At 47.0% G+C, this 26529-nt stretch overlaps 2 protein-coding genes and 2 long non-coding RNA genes across 7 annotated transcripts; 1 reads left to right on the top strand and 3 right to left on the bottom strand.

Annotated features, from left to right (window-relative positions):
* Positions 1-787: 787 nt before the first annotated feature.
* Positions 788-21705, top strand: LOC125707546 (serine/threonine-protein kinase PAK 6). Of its 4 annotated transcripts, none has more exons than XM_048974779.1 (9): positions 788-1157; positions 12441-12668; positions 15993-16619; positions 17699-18217; positions 18407-18540; positions 18986-19112; positions 19296-19421; positions 19982-20116; positions 20226-21705. In XM_048974779.1, the coding sequence occupies exons 2-9, from the start codon at positions 12465-12467 to the stop codon at positions 20391-20393; spliced, it is 2040 nt and encodes a 679-aa protein (XP_048830736.1). In that variant the 5' UTR covers positions 788-1157; positions 12441-12464; the 3' UTR covers positions 20394-21705. The 4 variants fall into 4 exon arrangements, with proteins under 4 accessions (XP_048830736.1, XP_048830734.1, XP_048830733.1 ...); XM_048974777.1 differs by lacking the exon at positions 788-1157 and adding an exon at positions 3778-3874; XM_048974776.1 differs by lacking the exon at positions 788-1157 and adding an exon at positions 4035-4176.
* On the bottom strand, positions 2506-4257 carry LOC125707548 (uncharacterized). The gene is made up of 3 exons (XR_007382299.1): positions 4127-4257; positions 3755-3929; positions 2506-3639 (listed from the first exon to the last, which is right to left on the bottom strand). It is a non-coding gene; the product is annotated as an uncharacterized LOC125707548 (long non-coding RNA).
* On the bottom strand, positions 4472-6919 carry LOC125707549 (uncharacterized). The gene is made up of 4 exons (XR_007382300.1): positions 6791-6919; positions 5703-5797; positions 4695-4860; positions 4472-4557 (listed from the first exon to the last, which is right to left on the bottom strand). It is a non-coding gene; the product is annotated as an uncharacterized LOC125707549 (long non-coding RNA).
* Positions 21706-22243: 538 nt separating the features above from the next.
* LOC125707547 (POTE ankyrin domain family member B3) lies at positions 22244-24147 on the bottom strand. The gene has a single exon (XM_048974780.1). It carries the CDS (start codon positions 24023-24025, stop codon positions 22505-22507), a length of 1521 nt encoding a protein of 506 aa, XP_048830737.1. The 5' UTR covers positions 24026-24147; the 3' UTR covers positions 22244-22504.
* Between the last annotated feature and the right edge of the window lie 2382 nt (positions 24148-26529).

Here is a 26529-nt window from a genome sequence, read left to right as displayed (position 1 = left end):
CAGATCAGACTGGTTGAGCCAATGTTCTGCTGCCTTAGTCAACGCCGCCTAACTAAATACAAACATTCACACCCTGTGTATTAATAAGAAAAATTAAAATTACATATTAAAGGCATGTTGGCATGAAAATTCTGAGCAACCTATCATGTGTCTGTGAAATGCCCATTCTACAAGAAACTCAGCAAAACAAATTGTCATCGTAAGGGTGGCTTCAGGCAAGGTTGCCCTGCCTTACATTGTCTGTCTCAGTGTCTGAAAATGGATACGCGACTGCTTTGGCACTCAGTCAGCTGCGTCTTTCATTTTCAAAATCCACCAATGTTCAAAAAACAGGTATCCCAAAACCTCAAGTGTGCATCCAAGGCAGCTCTCTGTACTATTCCGAGTTTAGAGCACTTCATACATTCTGCTGCCAGCAGGGGGCATTGCATGCAGTGTTGTCATGGTGATTTCAGCACTTGGCTCTGGCTAACTCGGCAGTCGTTCCACCTCCTGCAAAGCTGACTTACTGTTTAAGGAGGAGATGGATACTTTGGGGTTAATCAGGTAGAGGATTAAGTAGTTAATATTAGCAGGCCATCACCAGTGTAAATGAGTCGCATGACCTTTTTATGCAGCCTGTTGAACACACACCTTGGTAATAAATTCCCTAAAACAATAAACTACACATTTCTTTCTGTAAACTAAGACGCACATCAGTCCGAATGAGCCTATCATAAGCTGTAACCGTAATTTACTACTCGGAATCTCCTTCCTGAACATGACTCAAACGGAAAAGCTCAAACTGCATGCTCGTGAGTAGCCGCATATTAGAAACTGACTCGTAGCAGCAACAACAACAACAACAAAAAACCTCAAGAATTTTGTGCCAGCTAAGAGAAGTAAGTAACAGGTGGTGAAGGCTGCTGTCTTCTCACATGGCCAGAAGTTAATATTTAATGGATAGTGGGGCGGGGAGTTATGTGCAAAGGAAAACTGACCTCCTTGGCTGCATAAGAGGAACCGGCTGGGCGGCCTTGGATCAGTGAGAATCGCTGGTGCAAGCCGGGTTGCAAGATAGTTGCCGGCTCCTTACAGCCCTTGTGCCGAAGTGGCCTGAAACACCGGCGAGAAACTGAAGCCCACGTCTGTCACTCAGAACTGGATCTCTTCAGCTGGTGAGTCGAGTCTGTTCCAGTTCAGCCTGTTTGAGGATCCATGCAAACTTGTACTGTAGCAGGTCTCTCGCTTCCCTGGACGACACACGTACATGTGTCTGCGAGAGTGGCCACTGGAGTTATTCAGCTGTACAAATGGGCAATACAAGCTTTGTGCATTTCTTTGGATTCAATGAGTAAATTAAGAACTAGCAGCAGGCAGTAGAGGGGTCCAGGGTGAGCAGGCCCTTGCTCATAAGGTCTCGGGTTCCACATATAGCTGCCGCTTGGGTGTGACTGGCCCTTTAAAACACTGGCCAAACAAACACTGGTGTCATGGTTCATGTAAGACAGGCCGATTGTGGTCGCAGTGTGTCTGGATGATTCCTTTTGTGTCACTCAGCAGCTTCGGGGCCTATCTGGACTCATTCTGCCTCCTTCTGCTGCCCCCCCCCCCCCAGCAGTATTTCAACAGCAGGGATCCAAGGGTCCGTATTGTCTTGCAAAGTGCGGCTTATTATCAGAAGCAAACCGACCGGCATGGGGCAGGGTGCCACCCCGTGGTTACCAGAGCGGAAGTGGGCGGTGTTTCCCTTCTCTAGGTCATGAAGGTTTTCTGGCGTTCCAAAGTGGGAACCCCCCCCCCCCTTAAAATGCTATAGTGCTTACGGCACAAATGCAGCACCACACTCAGCAGATGAAATGGAAGGAGTCTGATGTAGAGACGCATCTCCCCGTGTCACGCCCTTCTGGAACACACTACAGGAACGGTACCAAATGCCAATCACCCTTGAGACACCTTGGGATTGCAAAGGGGAGTTTCTAGCTATTGAAAAGATCCAGGGCTAAGCCAAGTTTGCCTGGGGCTTGACTTATTTCTTTTTTGAAGGAAGATTGGCACTGGGGCTAAGATACTCAGGACTAGGCTTAAAATACACAGGGCTATAGCCCCGAGTGATCGGACCTAACGACGCCCATGCAATTGCATCCACGAGGGCTTATCCAAATAACTGAGAAAATGAGTACGGCAGACAACCTATAGAAGGCAGAAGTGTACTTCAGACTAAAAGTATTAGAAGCTGACTTGGGTGTGAGATTACCACATTCTTTTAGAACAAGCCTTAACCTGGCTAATCAATGATTCATGTTTAAGGTACTGTGACCATACGCTCAGAGGGGGTTGCAGCAGCTGGCGCTGTTCATATCTAACGTGGCTCTGCACGGTAATCTATGGGCTGCAGTCGAGCTTCTCTCTGCCTCTTTTTCCTCCAGATTAACAGTCACAGCAGGTGAGAAGAGGGCTCTGTGGCTGCCCTCTGTAATTGGCTGGCGGCTGGGTCCCCCCCGCCCACCCTGTTTACAGAGGAAGCTTCCCTCAGAGCAGCAGCGGCCCACGTCAGGACAATAAGCCGTCGCATGACAATGGGCAATTAGCTCCCTGACAATTAGCCTGAGTGCGTCTATGAGACGTGAATGTCTGTGTGTTATCAAAATAGGATTCAGCCTTTGTATGTCCTCTGGAAATATCAGGAGAGGTTTTTATGGGGAACAGAATGAGTGAAACCTGTGTCTTGCGCGATAGTATATTTGGAGAATTTCAGCTGAGAGGTGAAGAAATAAAAGGCACATGTTTTTTGGCATGTTTTACAGTGGCATTTATAGCTGTTGCCCCAGGTTTTTTGTCCTCTGCCCCCCTCCACCCACAGCTCTCCCTGGAGCCGTGTGCTGTGGGCAGCAGCAGGAAGGTGGGAGCTGAGTGATCCAATTAATAGCTACGACGACAAAAGGAGGCGGGACTGGAGGGGGGCGGAGTCACATCTAGCATCTGTCATGCCTCCTCACGGAGGAGCTGTGCCTGTTTGAGATGCAAATTGGCCCAGGCGGGCCTTTCGGTCCCATTCTTTGGTGCCGGATAAGACGTGGTTGTCCTGAACACAGCCAGTCACTGTTGAGGCAGCTGCAGTTCACACCCCATGTTGTTTCAATGTCACTGCCATCCCTGAAGGACCCACGAAGGTGAGCACGATGACACACCGACGGCACGTGGCCAAGAACCTTGGCGGATGGAAATGGAGGAGGTCCAAGTGACAGCCAATTAAGAAATTGACGTGAGAGCTTTGACTTTTGACTACAGCCTTCAAACTGACAAATGATTAGTGTTACATAAATGTCTGACTGGTCCGTTCTTATCAGGAGAATGAGCCATGACTATATTTCCCACTTGGGCAGGGCTCAGCATGTGCTTCTGCTGTCAGGTGACACTATGAGTAGCACATGTCCAAGTTTGCCAGGTTCTCCAACTGAAAAAGTGGTGCTGTAAACTCACGTCATTAACCGGAAGGCAGGTGAGCAGGAGCCCCCTCAGCCCTTTGGTGGTGAGTGGGTCACAACCTCCATCTCTCAACCCCAGGTCACATGTCGGCTGCAGGGTAGGGAGGACGTGCCAGGTAGAGCCAGGTAACTGATTGCTGACATAGGGGCCGCCTCTCGTCTCCTACACCTCCTGCGATTGGAGGCTTGCATTTAACGGACAAGCGCATGTAGATTGTTTGGTCCACCATAAAGACAGCCTATAGGATGCGGGGGGTGGGGGGGGGGGGGGGTTGTGCGGAGAGTACATTTGTTCGCCGTGCTGCGGTGTCTTCTCAGGCTCTCCTTCTCCACGGTTTCGTCCGTCCGGGAGCGTTCCTGCCTGCTGGTACCGCTACACGGACAACGAGTTGGTCATGGCATTGGGCGTGAGTCATCCCAGACAAAGAGGCTTTGAGCTGGCTTGCGTCTCCTTCTCTCTGCCTGGAGGGAGGAACGCATCAGGCTTTCACCGGGCAAGCGGCAGCCTGCAGTAGGCGCTTGCTTGAAAGCCAGCCCTCCCTCTCTCTCTCTCTCTCTCTCTCTCTCTCTGCCTCTCTCTCTATCTGTGAGCGATGTGTGTATGCAAGTGTGTGCGCGCCGGCGAGCGTGTGTGCGCATGTGTGTGTGCATGCTCTCACTCGCAAGCCTCTTCCCAGAGGAGATCTTCTCCTCCTCACCAAACGCTAAGGTAAGGGGGTCTGCGTTCTTCCATTGTTCCGTGCCATCAGACTCCCCGCCCCCCCTTCGCGTACACCGGGGAGCAGGAGATCGTGTTGGGGGGAGGGTGGTGATGGTGGTGATGGTGTTGGGGGGGGGGGGGGGTTCAGATGAAAAAAGCAAAGGAGGCAAAGGCTCATTGACAAAGAGCTAAGGGCTAGGTACAGCAGCAGCGCTGGAGGGACACTGGGTACTGGCAAGAGCTGAATGCAGTAAGCAGAGAGGCTGGTGAACGGGGAGAAAAGAAGGGAGATGGAGGAGGTTCACCTTTGAAAGGGTGTCACGAGAGAAGCACCTCTGCCCTCCTGTCCTCCGCAAAACCTTTTCCTCCTTCGCTATCCCTTCACCTTTCCTAGGAAGGATGTAAATTCGGAGCAAGGTGAGAGAGTCGGAACCGTGCATGCTATTGTGCAGACTCCCTGTTGTTTGATATAGCTCCCGTGCCTTTCCTGTCACTTTCGTGTTCACGGCGAGGCGTGCGCCTCTTACCGTCCTACTGCTGCTGTCTTTTGGGTACGGTTAAGAGGGTGAGGCACTGTTCAGGTGAAGGATATGTTCCTGAGGGTGACCACGCGCTGTTTTCCCACTGCCTTCTCTCCTGCTCCCATAACATGCCCCCTTAAGGTTGTCCTTACTCGACCGTGCGGGAGGGTGCCTGCAAACCAGCACAGTGGGGTGTCGTCAGGCATGACTGTATGGAAGGCTGGAGCGCGCTGACAATCACTAGGTGATGTGTAACAATGTGCCCGCATTACTGTAATGTCCGTGTCGATGTGGCAGCGCCTCTGGGAGTTGCCGTACGGCACAGCACCGGCTTCCCGATCCTGATTCCCCGATCTGGGGTTTCCATGCATGGACATTTACCCCGGTGTTAGTGCACTGCTAAAGGAGCCTGACTGTCCGCTCTGATGAATTCATGTAGCTATACTGTGTCGCGACTTGAAAAGTTTCTGCAGCAAAGCATCTGAGAAATCGCGTCTGCTGCCTAAAATTCCAGTCATGGTGTAACATGCCTCTGAGTTCGGTAACCGCCCTCCCAGGACAGCAACGACCCCGTCTGAACCCACCTGGCCCCACCTGAACCCATGGCCATAGATGGCCCTGCTCGTCAGGGGACGGCGCCGAGTGCGGGAGTGACGCCAAGTGGCCATCACATCCTGGAGCCAATAGATAGCTGGGGGTTTTCAGGATATGGACTGGTGAGCGCCAGAGAGGTTGTGGATGTCAGGGGACGTTAATCCCTTGTAAACATAAACAAGTCGACCTAATTAGTCTGCTCGTTTCGGAAGACAAGCGTGGCCCTTCATGGTCAAATGTACTGAGCTCCCTGATGGGGATTGTGGTTGATGCCATGGCGCAGGAACAAACGTCATCCCAAGAGCAGTGATCCCAGTGAGTGGGGTGCAGTAGGCAGGGGAAGTAACAACGGGAAGCGGGCAGATGGACACACGTGTCTGGGGTGCGATATGCATAATCGGATCTGCGTGATCCATTTACCTGTGGCTCCTGCCAATCCAGCGGTGGTTTTTTTCTGTCTCCCTATCTGGATGGCGAGGGGGTGGATTTTAGCGGGTCTCCTGACAGATACGGGCCTGTGAGTAAGGTCACGACTCGCCATCAGACACCTGTAGCACCTTAATGAGGTGCAGAAACAAATCATTTTAAAAATATCATCGCGCCATGTCTATGGGGGGGATGCGGGTCCAGTGTGAAATCTGCTCCCCCAGGGTGAGGAGGAAGCAAGTGAAATACGGAGGTGAATAATTGGACAATGTGCCAAATTCTGAGAAATCCCTGTCACTCTGGCCTGGGGAGCAGTCGAGGCGCGGAAGGAAGTCGAGGCGAGTTTCCGCTTCCATGGGGAAAGGCTACATGGTGAGATTCGCGGGGGAGGCACACTGCATCAATAAATTAAGCCCCTGAGAAGCCATTTGGCCTGTCTTTTTGGTGTGGGCTGATGATACGTCTTTATCTTGCCAGGCTAAAACTGTCTAAGGGATTGGCTTGAGCCAGGAAGATCTTTAATTAAACAGTGTGCGGGGAAGAGCTCCCTTTCTGGCCTGCCAGGTATATAAAACAGGCTTTCGGATGGATGCGGCTGGAGCCGCCACTTATATTATTTTCATGGGGAAGGACTGGAAATGAGAGTGAGATTTAAACATAAGGCAACGAGCTTTCTTATAGCAATATATCATGACAGCTCAGAACAGGTGACAGAGGCCTTCCAAGTATCCTTAACACAAGTCTGTTTGCTCGTCAGAGTTTGTATGTCATTGCAATGCTGACAGAACACATCTCCTGTTTTGTTTCCTTTTGGTTTTAACCCTCCCCCCCCCTCCCCCCCAGTTACACAGTCAGGGGAGGGGAGCCACATACTGCTAGGTCTGCCATCTCCTTTTACCGAATCCGCCTTATTAGGCATGTAGCAAGGGCTCAGCGTCTGAACGTGCCGTGTGAAGGGCAGGGGTCTCCAGGGAACAGAGGGGAGACTCAATTAGTGAGAATGCACAGCGGCTTGGTAAAAAGCAGTGGGAGGACGGCTGGCAGAACCTAACCCCCCCACTCCCCAAAGGCACTGCTCTTACCGTCCAAGCCGTCACTGTAAATAAAGAGAGAGTGAGGGGCTGTGTGCCACATCCAGTTGTACTGATCGTACTGCGAAGAGGCAGCTGACATTACTGAGTTTTTCTGCACAACACCATGTCAAGTACAGGATTCATTCTGAGAGAAGAGACACATTTCTGGTTATGACAACGCCTGAAATTACCTCTGCCAAACCTATGACCCAGTCTTCAGCAAATTCCCCTCTGGCATTATAAGCTACTCACCTCCAGAAGGTTCGCCAAAGGGTGTAACAAAAGTTGAGCAACATAAGAAGACATTTAGGAGATATTCCCGTAGCACCTCGGGTAAACAACAGAGGCTTCGGTGCAGCCACTACTTTCCAGGTGCAGTGTTTCTGAAACACATTGTCAGTCCGCCCTACCTCTAGGCCTTAAAAAAGCAGACAACAGTAGCTGGAGTCGATTCACATGGCTGCGAAAAATGGCGCGTTAAAATTCAAAGCAGAGCAGAAAACATTACGAACCAGTTTGGTAAGAATGACACTGTTTTTTTCCCCCTTTTTACAACCAGGGTGTTGCTCCCTATCGGTATTGCATGATTTCCAACCTAGTGGCCCCGCAGTCTTCTCTTCATCGTCTGGAGCACAAAAAACCTGTAGTGGCCTATATTTTTTAATTACCGATTATATCTGGGGCATGAGAGGAAGACCAGTGTAGTGCTTAGAAACAGACCACCCATCTCAGCAAGTATAATAATCCTGAGCGCCTGTTGATATAATCCAGAGAGACAGCCCATTTCCGACATACAGAACCAACTGTGTTCCCAGCAGCTCTGCAGGAAGTGGGAGACATAAGATCCACCTGGCTAAGAAGCCAGAAGAAAGATTCACATTCAATCTTTTAGTCTATTTCACTTAGACAGTGAATCTGGCTAAAACATGTGACAAACTATCTGGAATCAACATTGTTCACTGAATGGCAAATTTAGTGCACATTTATAAAATGTGTTCTCCTCATTTAAACTGTCAACAAAGTCCCCTACGGCTATCCAAAGGCCTTCCCTTTAAGAGAACACTCACAATCCTTCCTGAAAGTTGAGTCAACTGTCCATTAGATGTTATTGTTTCACCCAAGTCATGCTCTTACAGTAAATGTTTATGTACTAAGGAGAGCATCCCCGATTTCATGAGAAATCAGCCTTCTCACTCTGGAAAGGGCTCTGCTGTAAACATAAAAGTGCCAAAGTGATAAAGGTGCACGGTGCACCCAGGTCCAGGCCATATCCAGGTTCTTATATGTACACACCTTTTTCTAAAACGGGGAAACACAAGTGAGAATCCATTCCTGCCTGTACACCTCCAGAAGTCCTAACGACTGCACAGATGAAGCTGTATAAAAAATTGGTTAGCTAACTAATCCAGTTCCTTGCACTGTGGTTCTGGTGGCGTCTTACTCCAACCTTTTAAACTGAGGACAAAATTAATCCTATTCTTTCACTTTTTTCTTGCCTGAGAACTGGTAGCCTGAAAATCCCAGCTCTCCTTACGGTTATCCTCTGACATGCCAAATTAAAATCCAAGTTAGTTTGGTGAAGGGGGGGCAGGACGTCTTTCATATCTACTCATCCTCACTCTTCTTCCCAAAGCCATAGCTGCAGGTAAGCAGCCTGGGAATGCTTGTTTTCCTTGGGGAAGTGCAGGCCAATCAGGCAAGGCTGGGACATACTTCCCCTTGACTACTGTACGGCTCCTGTGCAGGATGTAACTTGTTGGAGAACCAGTGAGCTATCAGGCGTTGCGCTTAGTGTAGTGTGATTCATACAGTTATGGACTGACCTGGATTTTCGTGCAAGCACCATCTCACCTGATTCTGTCATTGACAACGAAAACCAAGAAACAGCCTCCAGGGGCATGGATTATCTACCTGTCCGTACATGGATAAACGTGTCCGTGGTGAGGCTTATCTGTGTCCATGGCAAAATATTTTGATTGAGGGAAAAAGCTATGTAGGGTGCACGTTTAAATACCCTGTTATTAGTAAAAAAAAAAAATAGCATTTTGATCAAAATGTTCATCAGAATCCATCATGTTCAGAGGAAGTTGTTCCATTTCTACTAACAAATTTAAAAGCTGGCATTTCTAGTCCCAGAGGATATATTATTATTTGTCACTCTCTGTCACAACATTTGATGCCCCCCCACGGAGTTCTCTTGACAGTGTGGTACCTGTAGTTCCAACACTCCAGAAACAAGTACTATGAGGATCATATTACCAAATCAATAACAAGCTGTCATGAAAGCTTGCAGACTCCTATGAGATCAGGGCTTCTGAATCGATAATAATACCTGCTTCTTTACCAAATCTAGTAAAGCAAACACATCTCAGAATTTTAATAAGTGCTGTCTCAGTTAAGACACTGTAGAATATGTTTTTATGCATTTATAGTACCATATAAAGGTCAGGCAAGACAGAATTTTAGGTAAGTTCTGAGCTGAAACTAAGGCCTTAGCTTATGAAAATGAGCAGGGATGTACAGAAAGAGCTGACATATTTACATTTTACATATTTAGCAGATGACTTTTTCCAAAGCGACATGCAAGTGAGTGAAATAGCACTTTGCAAACATACATGTTGTTAAGGAGTCAGCTAGACATAAGTGCAGATTGGCTGAGCTTCAAATGAGGTACAAGTGGAGCAGGAGCTACACAATTCCTAATAAAGGTGGAGCCTAACATTCATCACCAGATATGCAACATAAAACCAGTCAGAGAAAGTAAAGAGGCATCAGGGTAGTAGAAGTATTCATGGAATAGACCGGGTTTGAGGCATCTCTTGAAGGTATTGAGGGAGTATGATAACTGGACTTACTTCAGCAGCTCGTTCCACCGTTGGGGACCACATAAGAGAACTGACTGTAGTGACTCTTCTCATGTAGTAATGGGAGCTCTGAGCAAGGGGGAAGATGGAGCATAGGTCTTAGTAGGCTTTTGAAGGGGATGGATGCCTGTCCATTGATGGACCTGTAACCCAACATCTAGGACTGGAACTTGATGCGAGTGCTAGTAGGAAGCCAAGTGAAGAGGGACAAGGAGGGATGTGAGATGAGAACGTCTAGGTTGAATAAATATCACGTGGTTGCATTTTGAATCATCCGTAGTGGTCTGATAGCACAAGCTGGTCGACCTGATGTACATGAGCAAGCCTTCAAATTCTTATAAAGCAAAAAGTTTAATACCTTGTCCCTATTTTGACATTTTTGCATTTAGTTACAGTCCTTGCATCATTGGTGGTAAGTTGATGTGTAAGGATGAAAACAGGAATACCAAAAATAATTCTACTGCTTCTCTAAGTGACACTAAACTAATTTGTCACATAAAACAAATTACTGTGGCAGGTTGCCCCTCTTCTTGGGTAAATACATGCAGCTCTGCAAACCACTATGTGCAAGAACGTGATGGTTACCTGGTCACAGATATTGCAAAGAGCTGCGATATCACAGAAACTTGAAGGAAGGATAGTGCAAATGCTGAATGACCAATTTCATGGACATTAGAATGCCTTAGAGAAGAAACACCAGTCATCAAATTTAAGACACGAAAGTGGGATTCAGGGGTGTAGCTAGAAATTCTGGGTGCCCTGATTCAGTTAGAAAATACGGGTCTCACCATATATATAGAATTTTACCAAGTGGGGGGCCCCTGATAGTAAATTTTGCGGCCCCTAGTACTGGGCCCCCTGAATCTGTCAGGGTATCCATGCCCTTCTGAAGCCCCTGGTAGGATTATAAGAGATTATATGAGAAACTAGGAATATGAATAAGAATACAGGATGTGCTCTGAACAGGAATTTTCTTTTGAACATGTATTTATTTTGTGTGTGTGGGTGTAGGATCCACTGTTATTTTCACAGAATGACGCGGGGCACCATCCCAACACACGGATGCCCTTTGAAGCGTTCGTGATGGCTACTGTTTCCATGTGACGCTGCGAGATGCGACCTCATAGACTCCAAATCACAGAATAATCAAAACAAATTGCCAGATAGACTTCTGATGTTTTCGTCCATACTGCACCCTCCCAGTCTGCAACAGGCTTTGACGCTTTCATTTTTTTGGTTTCACCGTTCTCCCCATCCTGACTGCCGCAAGCCATGCCGCTCTTGTCAGGTCTCGTTAAAATCCTTTGCAGCCCAGAGTTATTTACATAGGAATGGCAAAGGAAGATATGGTTATGCAACACCTAGCATATTAGCCATGTGACTGAGTTATTCTTAAACCTTTTAGCTTACTTCCTCAATACACAACTGTCATGCGTCACCTTTCCCTGTCCTTATAATTAGGAAAAAAGTATCCTGATTTAGCTTTTACTCAGGCTTTCACATCTGCTACATGCCTCCTCCTTGTCATGCATCCATAAGGACAATGCCTGCTGGAGTGTGTTTCGTCACAAAGGCCACTCATTCTGCCAGTCGTGAAGATCAATGATAGTATGTCAAAGGGCGGAGCCTGACAGTATGACAGTCAGCTAGATGAGCAGGGCAGCACAGCCCTGCTTTCACTGCACAATGTGGGCCATGTAAAACGCACCACCCTGGAAAGCATATGTTATATAATAGCTTTCTGTGCTCCTTTTTCCTTCGCATGTTTCTGCAAACCACAATGCTGGCCTTGCCCACTGTATTTGTAACAATGCTGATCATAGCAGCTTTACCTGGAATTTTTGTCTACAGGAACACCAGGGACATGAAACCAAAATCCATGGGCAGATAAATGTCATGGATTAACAGTGAGACACATTTGGGTAAGCTGATATGCAAATTAGGAATTTTCTTTTAAGAGCAGTATGGCAAATACTAAAGACAAAGATGCTTTATCTTTGCAAATATAAAACCTACAGCACACAGCATGAAGGCCATTAGCTCAAAGTCAGTAGAAAAGCAGGCCCTGCAAGCAACCTTCCAGCCATTGTCTTTGACATTGCCAGGGATGATGCTCTTTAAGCCAAACTGGCTGTTTATAAGAGGGCTGTTTGCCCTTCATTAACATATATTGTGGGTCACGGTCAGCAGCTTCTTTGTGTGTCTTTCTGCTGCAAATGCAAGCTGTGTCCTCGTTGGTAAAAGGGTACAGTGAATGAATAAATGAATAAGCCCCAAATGACCAAAGAGCTTCCATTTTACATGTGCACACGTTCCCTGTCCCTATGCCTCAGAGCAAAACTCATCAGATGCATGAGCCAGTCAGCAGGCTGAACTAAGGGATGCCATATTACTGACAACATTTCAACTCTGGGCTTCAATCACTCTTTCAAAACTTTTCATGAGCAGATGGTCTTTGCCTTGGACCCACTTGCGATGGGAGGGTGTTAAATTATATTCTCCTTAACAGAATTGCAAATCAGCAGCTTGATTGGTTACACTGAACAATGAGACATACTACAAGAATGCAGAATCACATGACATCAGGCTTACCTGGAAAGTTTGGTTTGTTTTGTACCTGGCCAACCGTTGGAATGTACTTCTGTGTGGTATGCTTGCAGGAAGCTCAACTTGTGTTAAAGTCAAAGGCTCCTTTAACACACAAGACCCACCATCGTGTCGTTACGCTACACACAATGGCGTACCTGAGAAGAGTGAAATCTCCTTTTAACAGGAGGATGTCTTGCTTCCGGCAGGTTCTTGCTCTCTCGGACCTGAGGATGTTCCGAAAGAAGAAAAAGAAGAGACCTGAGATCTCGGCTCCAAAGAATTTCGAGCACCGCGTCCACACGTCATACGACTCCAAGCGGGGCTGCTTTGTGGGCCTACCGCCCCAATGGCAGAGCATTATCGAGAATCTTCGCAGGCCGAAGCCAGTGGTGGATCCTTCCAGGATCACACCGGTGGACCTCAAGCCAAAAAAGGTAATGTAGCTGAGTGCTCCATTTTCGCTTTAATAATATGCTCTTGAGTACTGTAGTGGGGCAACAGATGGTGGTTAATCTGTTGCTAATAACAGGGTGAGCAGTTGTATCCTTGACTATGGTACTTAACATGAACTGTTCAGTAAATCTCCAGCTGTGTACATGTATATGACAACAGTAATAAAAAAACTTGCAGTCTTGGATACCAGTTGGCTTAAATGCGTTTAAAGTCTTATTCTCCAGTGGGTCTGGTCTTCATGCGGACAGGGGAAACTTTGTTCCAACATTAGCCCTGTGGTACTGTAGTGCCATTCTCACTGAAAGAAAACAGTGGGAGGAAACAGTTCTCACCAAGGCAAAATGGGCATCAACGCACGTACAATTCAGGAGGCTGTCAGATATAAATGAAAATAGAAGACACTTTTTTCGTTGGCACGCTGGCTACTATAGTTATCAGTAATGCTCTTTTGGAGTATGTTGTATTGTTTAGTATTTTGTCGATAGATTAGATACAGTGGCAGTATGCATTCTGCATAATTTCATTAATTATTTACTCATATAAAATTCTATATTAGTAAGTTGTTGGACATTGAAGAGCATTTCAACTTGCCAGGAATCTGCTGGGATTTAACCAGCAACCACTGGGTTAGGCGTCCACGCTTTTGCCTGCTGGGAGCAGCTAACAAGACCTGTCTGCGTACTTGTGGGTTATGGGGGGTGGATGTAAGATTTATGAGTCTATACAGGAAATTAATAACTGTCCATGACAGTTTCCTATGAATGATCCGCTTGGGGAGGAATTGTGCAGGTACAGCAGTGATTCAGCAGTGCTGATAACAGCAACGGGGAAGAAACTGCCCACTTCAGGTCCTCTCTGTTCATGAGAGCCCCCACTGTGCCCTCCCCTCCCAAGCACCATCTCACAAACACAGGTGCAGCCTTTACCAGAATTCCATATTGGGTCGCAGGCTGAACCGTACTGTGAAGGATGCAAGACAGTACAGCATGTGATCTTGTGCCATCTTCTCCAGTGAATGGCACAAGTGTATATTCAAAGTACATAAAGCAGCATCCATGTGGACGTTACTGCATTCCACGCCGTTTCTTTTGCCTGCTGGAGCATGTAAGCTTACTGTGGTTTGTTTAATTACAACCTAAAATGTGCTTTAATGGCAGCATTTTTTTAGCCATGGTCTTAAATTTTTTTTATCACTGTATCTTCCAGATAATTCGATTCTTTCTCATGATTGTGGTATTTAACCTCTAGGGCTTGCAGCCATGGCAACATATCAGTCCATTTACTGTTTTTCTTCCCACTGTCGGTTATTAGCATAAAAGCTGTACTTTATTTTCTAAAAATCCCACTTTCACACCATTAAGCATAACTGGCCAACTGCAATGTTATGACAATCTAACATCACAGAATGGCAAACATATTTTGGTTTCCTGGGTGAAAAGGATGCTCCAAAGTTAACACACTAAAGTCAACACTTAAAACTTGAAAAAAGTCTTATAATTAATTACAATAGTATAATTATGACCTGAAAGGTGATATTGATGCTTTTTATGCTGAGCAACATTCTCTCGTTTAACTGTACCATCAACATATTTCCTCAGAATATTAAAAACGTGGAACAGTATATGAAAATTGTGAATGCAAGTTGGAATTCAGATATACATAATGATTAGTAAGACCCTGTAAATTAAGAGCTTTGTGACAGGTTTTTGCTTTCCTCCTTAAAGTACTTTTGTGCCCTAAAGGTTTAAATTCCCAGCTGTTTTATCTCAAAGATCTTCAAGCAATCTAAATCTTTTTCACGCGTACCCGATTCCATGTCAAATTTTATTACAGCCCGATATTGATGGTCTATCCATAAAAATTCAGTGGTGTGAAATAGTCACTAGGTGGCGCTTCGGTACCATTACCCCTGCTACAAATATCTATGAAATAAGGATGTATTTCGTAAATAATATCCAGCATACTTTCCTCAATTTAACAGTCTACGAGCATAATTAGATATATAAGAACAAGCAGACGATACTCAAAGTACAGCCGCAGGACTGAATCAGCCACATATTGCTTATGTGAAGGTCGATAATAGGTCAATAACGCTGTAGCAAAAGTTGAAATGTTTGTGGCGGAGGTATTATGTTACCAATACAGTCTCAACCCGTTGATGTTCTGGGCTCTGTGTCGCTCGTTTTGGTTTTCTTTACGCACCTTGTGTACTGTGAAACTTAAGACTTGCGTCGTTTACCTCACCTGAACAGCAGTGAAAGATTCACAATAAGGATTCAACTGAACTAAAATAAATCCGAGCACGTATTAATATTTAGGGGTGGAATAAAATACGTTTTTTTCTTAAGTAAAGTCAGTTTTTGCGGCACCTGTCCTCGCTTTTTCTTTTTCATATTTAGACGCCGTGAATCACGCGCGCCTGAGGTGACAGGCGAAACCCGGTTCGGCTTGCGGCACTTTGTCAACTATCGCACGGTTTTATTTCCACACATTTAAAAATAACTGCTCGGCGAACCGCGGGATTTATAACACTACGACTCATTTGTATAAATTGAGGGAACGGGACGTCCGCACATAAATAAACAGAATGCTACATAATTATAACTTGCTCTGATTGCTGAGCTTCGGGAAAATCAGACAGTGTCAGCAGGCTGTCTTAACTGCGGTCTGCGGCTGATAAAAGCGCGTCGGGCCGACAGAGTACTCGTCAAGCAACAAAGCCGGGCAGGATAGCTTGAAAGGACGAGCCACGTGACGCGTCGAATTTTAACGCCTCTGCTCCAGCAGTGTGATGCATCATGGGAGGCGCGCGACAATCGCGAGTGAAGGGGATTATCATGCGTCTGTGCACCCAACTATGGAAAGTCTAATGGTGCCTGTGGATCTGTGCATTGTGAACATGCTCAGCCAGAATCATCAGCCCTGCAAGCATTGAACATAAGCAGTTTTTGTCTGTTATTTATGGTTGGCTGAAGTATCACCTTAGTCGTCATTTCTGTTTCCTGTGCAAATGAGTGCAGAATTGAATAAGAAAAAACATACCACTAAACACGCCAATGCCACTGTACAGCAATCATATCAGAAGCGAAGGCATCTGGGTTTAGATTTACAGAAGCTTGTTAGCACTTTCATGACTAGCACTAGATTTCTGGAGAAGACATCACAGGAGAGTAGTATCTGTATTGCAAAAATACCTGAGAAAATTTCTGCATTGCTGGTAAAAGACTTCCCTGATATTATCTGCAAGTTTACGGTAAACCCCTACAAGTCAGTTAAGGAATGCAATATCACTGTTTCTTTTTCAGACTATCGTCCGGGGGAGCTTCATAGGGCATGGCGAGTACATCTCTGCGGTCATCTCTGACATGAACCGCCTTTCTGTGACCAGCTCCAACTCCTTGCGGAGGAGCAGCCCCTCGGCCCGGAAGAGGGCACAATCCCTGGGCCGGTTGGGGGAGGTCAAGGAGGGAGACACGTATCAGTATGAGGACCTGATGCAAGAGGACTCCAACACTGGGGGGCAGGGCTGGCGTGACAAGATGCGCAATGTACGCAGCGAGAGCGGGAGTCCACGTCTGGGCTTGGACTGTAACCCCTTGCTGGCTAACGGAGCCCTGCCCAGGGCCAAGTCCACCCATGAGGTCAGCCTCACATCCCTGAACAAGTCGCCGTCTCCAGACGGCAATGGGGAAGCACCTAGCCTGTGGCCTGATGCCAGCAGCCCCACAGGGAGGTTGGTGCCTCTGAGGGACAAGGGCCCAAGGACTGGCTTTATTACCCAGAGACCAGTGTCCTGCTTTTACAGCCCAGCAACATCAGCTCCACAGCCGCGGGCCAACCTAGGGGGCCTGGCAGACTTCAGCGCCTTTGACAGGCCCCCCTTTCACACGCAGAACAGTCCAGGGAGGCCCTTCTCCTCGTACGACCTCAAGGTAATCACCACTTTAGCTGCTATTGAGTCACGCGTCATAAAGTAATTTAAAAGTGTGTTTGTGGGACTCTCTCAGACTTGATGCTACCGGCAAGCCGGCCCGCTGACCTAAATTTTCTGGGCACAGACTTCTCCAGGCTACTGGGTGTGTGAGCATTAAACCATAAGCAATGTAGGTTACCTTGGATACAGGCCTACAGCAAGTGAATCGTGCAGAGCATCTCTCAGTAATGAACAAGCCAATGACAGTCTGTCAGCACACATTGTGTTTCATAAAAGAAGCTGAATTCATAACGGAACTCAAATGGAATTCATACACCCCTTTTTCTACAGTAGGTGCCTCTATAAAATTTAGGAGAATTTTTTGCAGCCCCCTCCCACGTGTTCGTGGCGAATGGTTTCGGAAGGCAGCTGAAAAGCACTTACAAGATACTGCTTTTATGATGCAGCAAATACAGATCTCCTGAGTGCTGGCTTCAGCTCAAGGGCACATCTATCCAGAGTTAAGCAGAACATGCAGTTCAAGTTCACTGCAGTCATGGCTTTGGGAAATGTTGAGGTGTCATTTGATACATTTGAAGAAGAAATGGGGGAACTTCAGCTAGACTGAAGGGGATGAGTGGATTAAGGAGTCAGAAAAAAGCTCATTATAAATGTGTGATAAGAATGTGAAATGTTAGGGGTAAGTGTGTGTGAATCCATGATTTAGGACAAGGTTTCCCAAACCAGTGCTCGGCTTACTGGACAGATCCACATTTTTGTTTTATCCCAGTGCTCTGAACACCTGACCCAAGTAATCAGAAGTTGGAAATGCCTTACAGGGGTGCTGGGAACTGGCAAAAAACAAAATCATGGATCCATCCAGTTTGCCCTGAGGACTAGTTTGGGAGACGCTGGTTTAGGAGACAGACCAATCAGATCTGAGCAAGGGTTTACTGACTCAGAGGCTTTCAGTCAAAGGGTACTTTGTAATTGTATTCTGCTTTAAAAATGTCCTTCCGACACTGACTGACCTTAATTAATCCAGGGTACCAGCAGTAGGCACAGGGTGATCTTTTTCCTTCCTCTCTGCCATTGCAGGCAGATTCTGTCTTACGGCACCAGCCCAGTTTTCTGGCCAATGGCACCCGCAGCCCACAAGTGGGCGGAACGAGAACCCACCGAGCAGTACGGCCCTCGTCAAGCTACACTATCGGGCTGTCCCCCAGTATCAATGCTGATCCTTCCCTACGCTTGGCCAGCAGCTCTGGGTCCACCCCCCTGGGGCAGGACAGCCCATCCCAGCCCCGACCGTCCCCAACAGGCTCCCTGGCCACCAGCCCAACCGGTGCCTGCTCCCCCTCCTTCAGGCCCCCCCAGCACCCCTCTCCCCGGCCGCCACCTGACCCCCCCAAGGTGACCCACGATCAGTTCAAGGCTGCACTGCAGATGGTGGTGGATAAGGGGGACCCCCGGTCCTTCCTGGAGAACTTTGTGAAGATCGGGGAGGGTTCAACAGGCGTGGTTTGCATTGCTCGCGAGAAACACAGTGGCCGGCTGGTGGCGGTCAAGATGATGGATCTTCGGAAGCAGCAGCGGCGAGAGCTTCTCTTCAACGAGGTATTCACCCTTCCTCACTGGCCCCTTTCCTAGTGATGGCAGAAGGGGGCGGTTCTCAGGACATAGAGTGCTGTAGTTTTTAGATGACACTGCGGTGCAACTGACACCTAGAGGAAAAATCTCTGTGTCCTATGAAGGACAACTATTGATCATGCAATAGAAACCATGTGACTCCTGCACTTCTTGTAGGTTGTCATCATGAGGGACTACCAGCACAGGAACGTGGTGGAGATGTATAAGAGTGCCCTGGTAGAGGAAGAGCTCTGGGTTATCATGGAATATCTCCAGGGTGGTGCTTTGACCAACATTGTGTCCGAAACAAGGTAGGATGCAAAGCGACAGAAGGCAAGGTCACTACAAAACACTATGATCTGAGATCCAGAAAAACAACAACACATTTCAGAGTTAGGGTTTGTGGATGGAGTAGATCATATAGCTTTGTTTGTGGGTAGTGGTGATTAAATAATTGGGCATGAAATGAATGATGGACCACTCTAACCATTAGCAACTCCTAAGGCACTAGAGGGCAGTGTGGAGCTAATATTGCAGAGTAATACAGCGTTCAAAGGGATTCGGCAGAACACTGTTGTGGAAAATAAACAATCTTTGTACTATTCCGAATTGTCCTCTTTGAGAAATAGTACATTTCACTACTTAACTGAATTAATGACTTTCTGAAATTGTCATTTGTCATAAGTTCCATGCGAATTTATGTGAGTGAGCTGGAGGCGGTGTGTGTGGAGCTAACAGACAGACCACTCCCCCCAGGCTGAGTGAAGAGCAGATCGCCACGGTGTGTGAGGCTGTGCTGCAGGCCTTGGCCTACCTGCACTCCCAGGGTGTCATTCACAGGGACATCAAAAGTGACTCCATCCTCCTCACCCTGGATGGAAGGGTAGGTAAACCAGGTCTCATGCCGCTGTTCGCTCTTAAAAATAAAACTAAGATAGGACTGGTAGTACAATAGGTAGTACAATTGAAAGATATAATTGTGCATTTTTGTAATCGGAGAGTTCGTGCTTTTCAGGTATCATTTTAATCCCAAACAAAATACGGCCTGTTTGTCAATCTCATACAGGTTAAGCTGTCAGACTTTGGGTTCTGTGCCCAAATCAGCAAGGACATCCCCAAGAGGAAGTCCCTAGTGGGCACGCCATATTGGATGGCACCAGAGGTTATTTCCAAACACCCGTACAGCACAGAGGTAAGCAGCAAGGACACCATGTCAAACCTGTAACTTAAAGCTGAATAAATACGCACAGCACTTTACAAGAACTGACTATTTAACCCCGAAGCACATTCACAAATCAAAAAACGGGAGTTATATTTAGGTCATGTACGCAGGTGGTGAGATGCAGACTCATGCATGGAAAAACGAAACTCGATTTGGATTTAAAAATGTCTAAGCAACGTCATGGAAATATAGGCAAATGGGCTAAGTGCTTCATTGGATATGAGATGCATATTTGCATAAAAACTCATCTTTACATTTGGTGTGGCTTTTTTGCCCCGAACAGCTAATGTTCTTCCACGGCTCTTGTGCTTATGTGAGGGAGAGTGCCTGAAATGTTCCCCGTGTTACAATTTCATAATCTCCTGATACAGTTAACAGTCTGGGCTTCAGTTACCCATTTACGGTTTTGTAAGTTTACTGAAATACAAGATCCAAGACTCTGAAACTGATTTGACCTGACAATCTTCTGTCCTTAGGCCCAGTTCATTCACTGTCACGTTCAATTGATTTGAACTCTGTGCTTCTGGCAGGTGGACATCTGGTCTCTGGGCATCATGGTGGTGGAGATGGTGGATGGGGAGCCTCCGTACTTCAGCGAGGCCCCAGTGGCAGCTATGAAAAGGCTGAGGGATGAGCCTGCGCCAACTGTCAGGAACCTGCACAAGGTGGAACACACACACAACGTACACTGTATTTTATATTTATATACACAGCCTGAAGCCAACACCATGGTCTGAAGCAAACATATCAGCCCATGGTCTTGCCTTTCTGCAGGTTTCACCTGTGCTGAAGGATTTCCTGGACCGCATGTTAACTCGGGACCCGCTGGAGCGAGCCAGTGCCACAGATCTGCTGGAACATCCCTTCTTACTGCAGAGTGGGTCGCCCCAGTGCCTGGTGCCCTTGGTGGAGCAGTACCGTAAGCGCATGTCCCGGTGTTGACCTGGCCGACCTCCCCCTTGCTTCTACAATCGATTCTCTCGTTGCCCCGACTGAGCATCAACACGCAACCTAACCTGCGGGGGAGCGCAGGCGGCACACAGCCAACAGGCGCAACCCGCCGCCAATCATAGCAGCTCTAGTCCGGACATCCTCCCACCCCCCGACTGTCTGGGGGGGATGCCAACTCTGCTGCATGGCAGCTGAAGGAAACAGCATGGATCTGGAACGACGAAATGCACTTTATTGATTAGAGTGGTATCTGCATGCTAACATCACTAATTCTCTTAATGCAGCTAACAAAGAGACGACACAGTACTTACCTGGCATCAACATCTGGTGTCAGTGAAGTAGGACTCCTCATTACCCAATAAGGACCTTACAGTGACACACACAAAGATGGACATGAGAGACTGCAGAGTACCTAATGCACAGTATTACCGGATGCTGACTTGTTCATCTTTGACAGTCCAGATCACAGCTTGAGTTCCATATAAAATCCTGAACAAAAAGCAGCCTGTGTTCAACCTGTAGAGTGACAGGATGGCAGTAAAACCTGCGCAGACTCAGCGTAGAGTAATAAAATCTTCACACTAGCCAAATAGTGAGATTAAACAGTAGTTAATTTGATTGGTTGGAGGCACTCAGCGATTCCTTCCTTCATTAATTAACCTTTGGCAATCAAGAGAGGACTGTTTTACATTTAAATGATGGTTTTTTTATGAGACAATGGAAAAAGGACTTGGTTATTTTCATAATCTATTTTATCTTCTGTAAAAACAGAAAATCGCCTGCTTTTCCGAAAGGTGTCGTAAACCGTTTGTAAGATGTGAAATTGTAAATGTGACCTCCGAACCTCACAGTTTTTTTTTTTTTAATGTTCCACAGTTTACTTCAGATGAAACTTTGAGGGATATTGTGTTCAAAGAGAACCTGAACTTTGCTACTCACAGGGGATACGGTGAATACAGTGTCAGATACCTCGTTTTGTCACGTATGTGTTCTGAATGTATGTAAACATGCGAAGATCCTCCTTTCTGCTTGCCCCCTACGCACCCTTGCTCTGCTGTGATCGAGGAGTCCGCTTTTCTAAAGAGCGCCTTTCGTGCGTTAGTTTGCATATAGGTAAAAGCACACGGGCTTGGCATGTGACGCTTGAAGATCTCCACCAGCCGAGCATATATCCTACGTTGTGTTTGTAGTCGTTGAGGGTTTCGAAACCTTTCTCGTGTTTGTACCAGTATGTATTTCATGAAAGAGAGCAACCACACGCTTTAATTTTGTAATAAATGAACAATAAATATTGCATACCTAATGTTTCGCAGCGAGTAAAGCTTCCTTTAACTACAAAGCATTTACGCCGCACATGGAGTTTTTCTTTAGTTAACTCCACTTTCACGCGCCCCGTTAACGGTGTTTCTCGTGCAGGTGATTTAACCGAAGTCATTCATTAGGATAATTTTCCTTAATCGCATTGAAAGTCATAGAAAACGCATTTAATGAATGGTGATGGGTTGCATTTTTTACATAAAATGCGTAAAACAAACCAACCCAGTGACTGAATTCATGCATATTAAAAGTAATAATGATCTGTTTTCTTTAAATCGGTGAACGTGTAGTGGATTTAATACAGTTAAATTTAATGGCATTTTAAAAGATTTTCTCCGGCCGTTTTAGTCGTATCAGTGTTAAGACTTAACAACACAAGGTTTCCTGTTGCTGTACTTCTACTCTGAACACCTATCAAGACAACAATAAAAACAAACATACATCATAAAGACAAGTTAAATGGTGTCCACTACCAATTTAAGAATAAATTAGTTTCATTTAGGTAATAAAGACGCACACCCAAGTGATTTAATACGATTTTAATGGGTAATTCCGGACCTAAATACCACGGATAAACAACTCTTATAATTATGAGATGCACTATACGTAATATATACAGTATTAATAAGGTGACAGACATATAAGACGCATAACTGCATTTTCGTTTATTCTTTATATTTACAACGATAAGGCCACACACAAGACACAGCTTTCGTTAAATAGGCACAAAAGATGAAGGTTTTAATCTTTTCCTCATTTTCAGATGAATGCATCTCGATGCGCTTTTACGAGCGGAGCTTTTTCCGCAAGTTGACGGCGCTGTCAAACTCGCAGTTCACCGCGCTGATGCTGTCCACGCTCGGCTGACTGTCCACCTTCTGGTGTGTGTGTGACAGGGGGAACGTCTCCGAACGAGACATCTTTCCTCTGCCGATGTCTGAGCCGGGGGGGAAGTCTAGCACCAGTCTCATAAATTCTGGGGCGGTGAACCTTCGCAGTAACCGCGTTCCCAGTCCGGTGAAGCCGGGCGGACGCACTGGGATTTTCTCCGGTGCGATCTCGTCCCGTTGAGAGAGCAGCTTGTCTTGACGGCCGTACTGGGGGATACTCGGGCGCTTCTGAAACTCTCTTCTTCCCGAGAAATTGGAGTTAGGCTTGTCGGTAGGGTATAGTTTCAGGTTGTCGTCTGCTGGCTCCAGGGATTGCTTGATTTCCATTAATGGGACGTGGGACACACCTACTAATTTGTCAGCATCATTTGTTAGAGATGCGTTTTCCTGAATCTTGGAGGTAAGAGCTTGCTCGTCCTGCAGTGATCCCCTCTTTATTGTTATTGCAGCTTGGGTTCCGTTTGACATGTCATCTTGAAATGACTGTTTTCTGCAAGCCTGGAACTCCATGTTGAATGACTTTGCCTTACCCCATGTTGGAACCACCTCTTGTGGATCATCCCTCTTCTTGTCTTCCTTACAAAGTTCTGGAGTGTGGTCCAGTGCTTTAGCCCCTCTTGAGTCAATCAGCTTGCTGTCCCTACTGAAGAGCCTCTGTAGCTGATTGGTCCGGGTTTGGTCCATTTTCTCAGGGGACCGCTGAGCTCGGAGACGTCTCGGTGACCCATTGCCCTCCCCCACCCGCAGCTGCCGTTGAAACATGGCTGGAAGGTGCTCGTCACACTTGCTGTGGAATTGCCTGGAGAACCTTTCCAGGACCTGCTTGGGGAGTCGGTTAGGTCGACGAACCCCACCTCCTTGGTCCTCTGTAGCCAAGATCTTCTTCCCAGGGCCATGCAAGGCCAGGATACATTGATTGTGCCCGAAGAAGTCTGCGACCTCAAGTGCCGAGTGGCCAGCCAAGTTGGTGCGGTCAAGCCGTAGACCTAACCTCTTGAAGGCCCGAACAAGGAACTCCAGCACCTGGCTGTGTCCGGCACAGGCGGCGTACATCAGAGCGCTGTTTCCCCAGGTGTCGGTAATTTCAGGGTCGGCGTTGTACTGGACCAAGAGCTTGACGGCATCCAGGTGGCCCAGCTCGCAGGTCAGGCTTAGGGCGGTCCGGCCGTGTTCATCCTGGCAGTTGACATCTGCCCCCTTTTCCAGCAGCAGATGCGTAAACTTGACCCGTGCGGCTGGGTCCGGGAGACACACGGCGTACATCAGCAGCGTGCGGTTGTTCTCCGTTTTGGAGTTGATGATGCGTCCATCCAGGGCGTCCAGGACGAAGCGTGCCAGGTGAGCCTTGCCGTTGTGCATGGCGTCCAGGAACGTCTTGGTGCCCGATCCCTGGCACAGGTCTTTGGGCCGGAGCATGGCTGGAGCTACTGGGGATGAAGCCTGGCTATTTGTTTCTGTGAATCAGAGGAGGCGACTCACACTGTTCCCCTAGCACTGAGAGCGGTGATATCAAGCTCCCGATGAGCATGGGAGGGCTTGGCTTTTTATACCATCCTTGTCTCCCTACGCCCTCTCTGTGTTGCCAAGGAAACGGACATCTGAGGGCCGTGATGCTGCTGCAGCATCCATTCAGAGATACCTCTCCAGCTCTCCATCAGGAGGGAGTACATGCTGCTCGTAGCAAAATAATTAGTCCAGGAGAAAAACAATCGGTGTTTTTCATGTCCACAGGTAAAGGCCGAGGAGCACTTAAAGCCACAGCCTTCCCTGTCAATATCCTTCCTCCATATTTGTACTAAAGCACTCACACTTACTCTGTTTACAATCTGAGATTGCCACTAATTCCGGCTGCTTGGGAAAAGATCTGTTGTTTGGCCAGGTAGATGCACAAATTAATAGATTAATGTGGAAGCAAATGGCATAAAATGCGGTGTTTTGCAGATGTTTATTAGCTAGCCACCCGTGACAGTCTTTGTCATTTGGAGTCCGGCCGTGACCCCCCACCCCCACGGTGTGCTAAGTGGCAGTCAGGTGGGCCAAGGCTCAGCTTCATCACACCCCGCAGACATCAGGACTCAGACCCTCTAAACATCCCCCCAGCTTCACTTCACAATATTTCTCCCCAGCTGCATAATGTAGCAACAGACCCTATAACAGGCTGATGTTTCCCTCATTCGGGACGGCATGCATTCTGCTTTGTGAAGGTTTGCTTGTGACCCTCAGAAAAAGGGGTCATTCGGAGAGGTGCATCTCCATTATGTGGCCTTGAGTGCTGATGGAGGCAAATCGCAGGCATTTCATTTAATTTCAGATGCTGGAGCACAGGGCACTGTAACCTTTTCTATTCAACGCTTCTATCAGCCTGTGGTTTAGGAATTAATTTGGCTCAGCGCTGGGGCAGGATACTTCTCTCTTATGAGTCAGCTGTTATTAGCATATTTATTTACCAGAGCACCACAACCAACCTTAAAACATGACACACAGCACATGGCTTAGTAAGCAGACAGGGCCCTGCCAAAGGAAACTATGTAAGCACTGGAGCTGCAGACGGTGTAAGTCAGTGCCTGGGTATGTGGACTTCTCCAATCTGAATTGCTAATATAAAACACAGCTAGTGAAAGGTATTGCCAAGGCCCTGTCACAGCACCTAGGTGAGAACAAACACGTTCACAGGGGGGCAGACTTAATTACCGCTCTCCACCTGGTCCAGGACATCGAGCACCGTGTTACTGTCCTGGGAGAGCTATCCAGTCTTCCCCCCGGAGATATCATCCCAAACGCATTTGCACGCAGACGCTTTGAGCATACTTAAAAACTTCCCATTTATAAACTTCGTATTTACAAACAGTCTGAAATACACTCACATTAAACTGAGGTTCGATTGTATGGAGTGCTGGAAATCGCACGGCATGTATGAGGCAGTGAATGGAGCCTGATCTTCTTCAGGAAGAAGTTGGGCTATAAAAGCAGATATGAGGCATGTAAAATTGCACCACCCAGTCCTATCATTGTTAGTCTACATACACCTGGCCTACCATCCCATACACAGCCTGTAAGTCTAACATCTAAAGGGCTTCTGTAGATATAGTGCTTAACTAAATAAAGAAGAACAGGACCGAAAACAAGAAGAACAGGAAGAACAAAGGCAACAGCACCTCACCCCAGTCACCTGTCAACCCCAACGAGCTCCAAATCACTGTCAAGTAAGTGCAGATGACATGCTGTAATGTTCGTGGAAACACTGCAGGCCCAGGGCCTCGGGATCTTCAAAGATTTTCCTCCCAGTGTTGTCTTCTGCCCTCGCAAAGATCAGATAGACAGGTATTGAATTATTTTACCTTTTTGTTTACGTCTCATTGCCCATGCCATCTTCATATACTAAATCAAAAGTATTAAACCAGAGGCGCTATGAGGTTCAGCTATAATTAAACTCGAAAAACGGGGGCTCATATACAGAGGTGGACATTTCAGGTCCAGAAAGTAAAAATCCAGACCAGGATTTTGTTTCAACCAAGCAGATGAGTACTATATGAATGTAACTCCATGCTGAGCTGGTTGGTCAAAACAAAATATTGGTCTGGATTTTTACTTTCTGGACCTGAAATTCTCACCTCTGCTCATAGATCTAAATTTTAAACCGACAAATTAAAGGGGGGCTTGGAGATAAGACAACAGCAGAGCTGCATAGCATAATCCCTCTTATCTGGTATTCAGGGAAGTGCTCTCAGCTCCCCACTGCTATTTCAGGTGCCTGGCCATCCAGAGATAGACCACAGCAGGCAACTGTATCCTCCAGCGGTCTGGCCCCTCTTCACCTCCTCTGTTGGTTCACTTGCTTTTGCCAGGGCAAGATAATCAGCACCTGAAGACAGCTTTCACTCCGCGGCACCTTCCAGCTCTCCTCCCGCTCCTATTTTAAA

Source organism: Brienomyrus brachyistius, chromosome 14, assembly GCF_023856365.1.
Source record: "Brienomyrus brachyistius isolate T26 chromosome 14, BBRACH_0.4, whole genome shotgun sequence".
Classification (NCBI taxonomy): Eukaryota; Metazoa; Chordata; class Actinopteri; order Osteoglossiformes; family Mormyridae; genus Brienomyrus; species Brienomyrus brachyistius.
This window is presented reverse-complemented; position numbering and strand designations above follow the sequence as displayed.

Coding starts and splice junctions, on each gene's coding strand:
- LOC125707547 (XM_048974780.1), bottom strand. CDS start 24,025: ATGCTCCGGCCCAAAGACCTGTGCCAGGGATCGGGCACCAAGACGTTC.
- LOC125707546 (XM_048974776.1), top strand. CDS start 4,069: ATGCAAGTGTGTGCGCGCCGGCGAGCGTGTGTGCGCATGTGTGTGTGC. Junction 16,620..17,698: donor TCTCCTCGTACGACCTCAAG/GTAATCACCACT, acceptor CTGCCATTGCAG/GCAGATTCTGTCTTACGGCA. Junction 18,218..18,406: donor GAGAGCTTCTCTTCAACGAG/GTATTCACCCTT, acceptor CACTTCTTGTAG/GTTGTCATCATGAGGGACTA.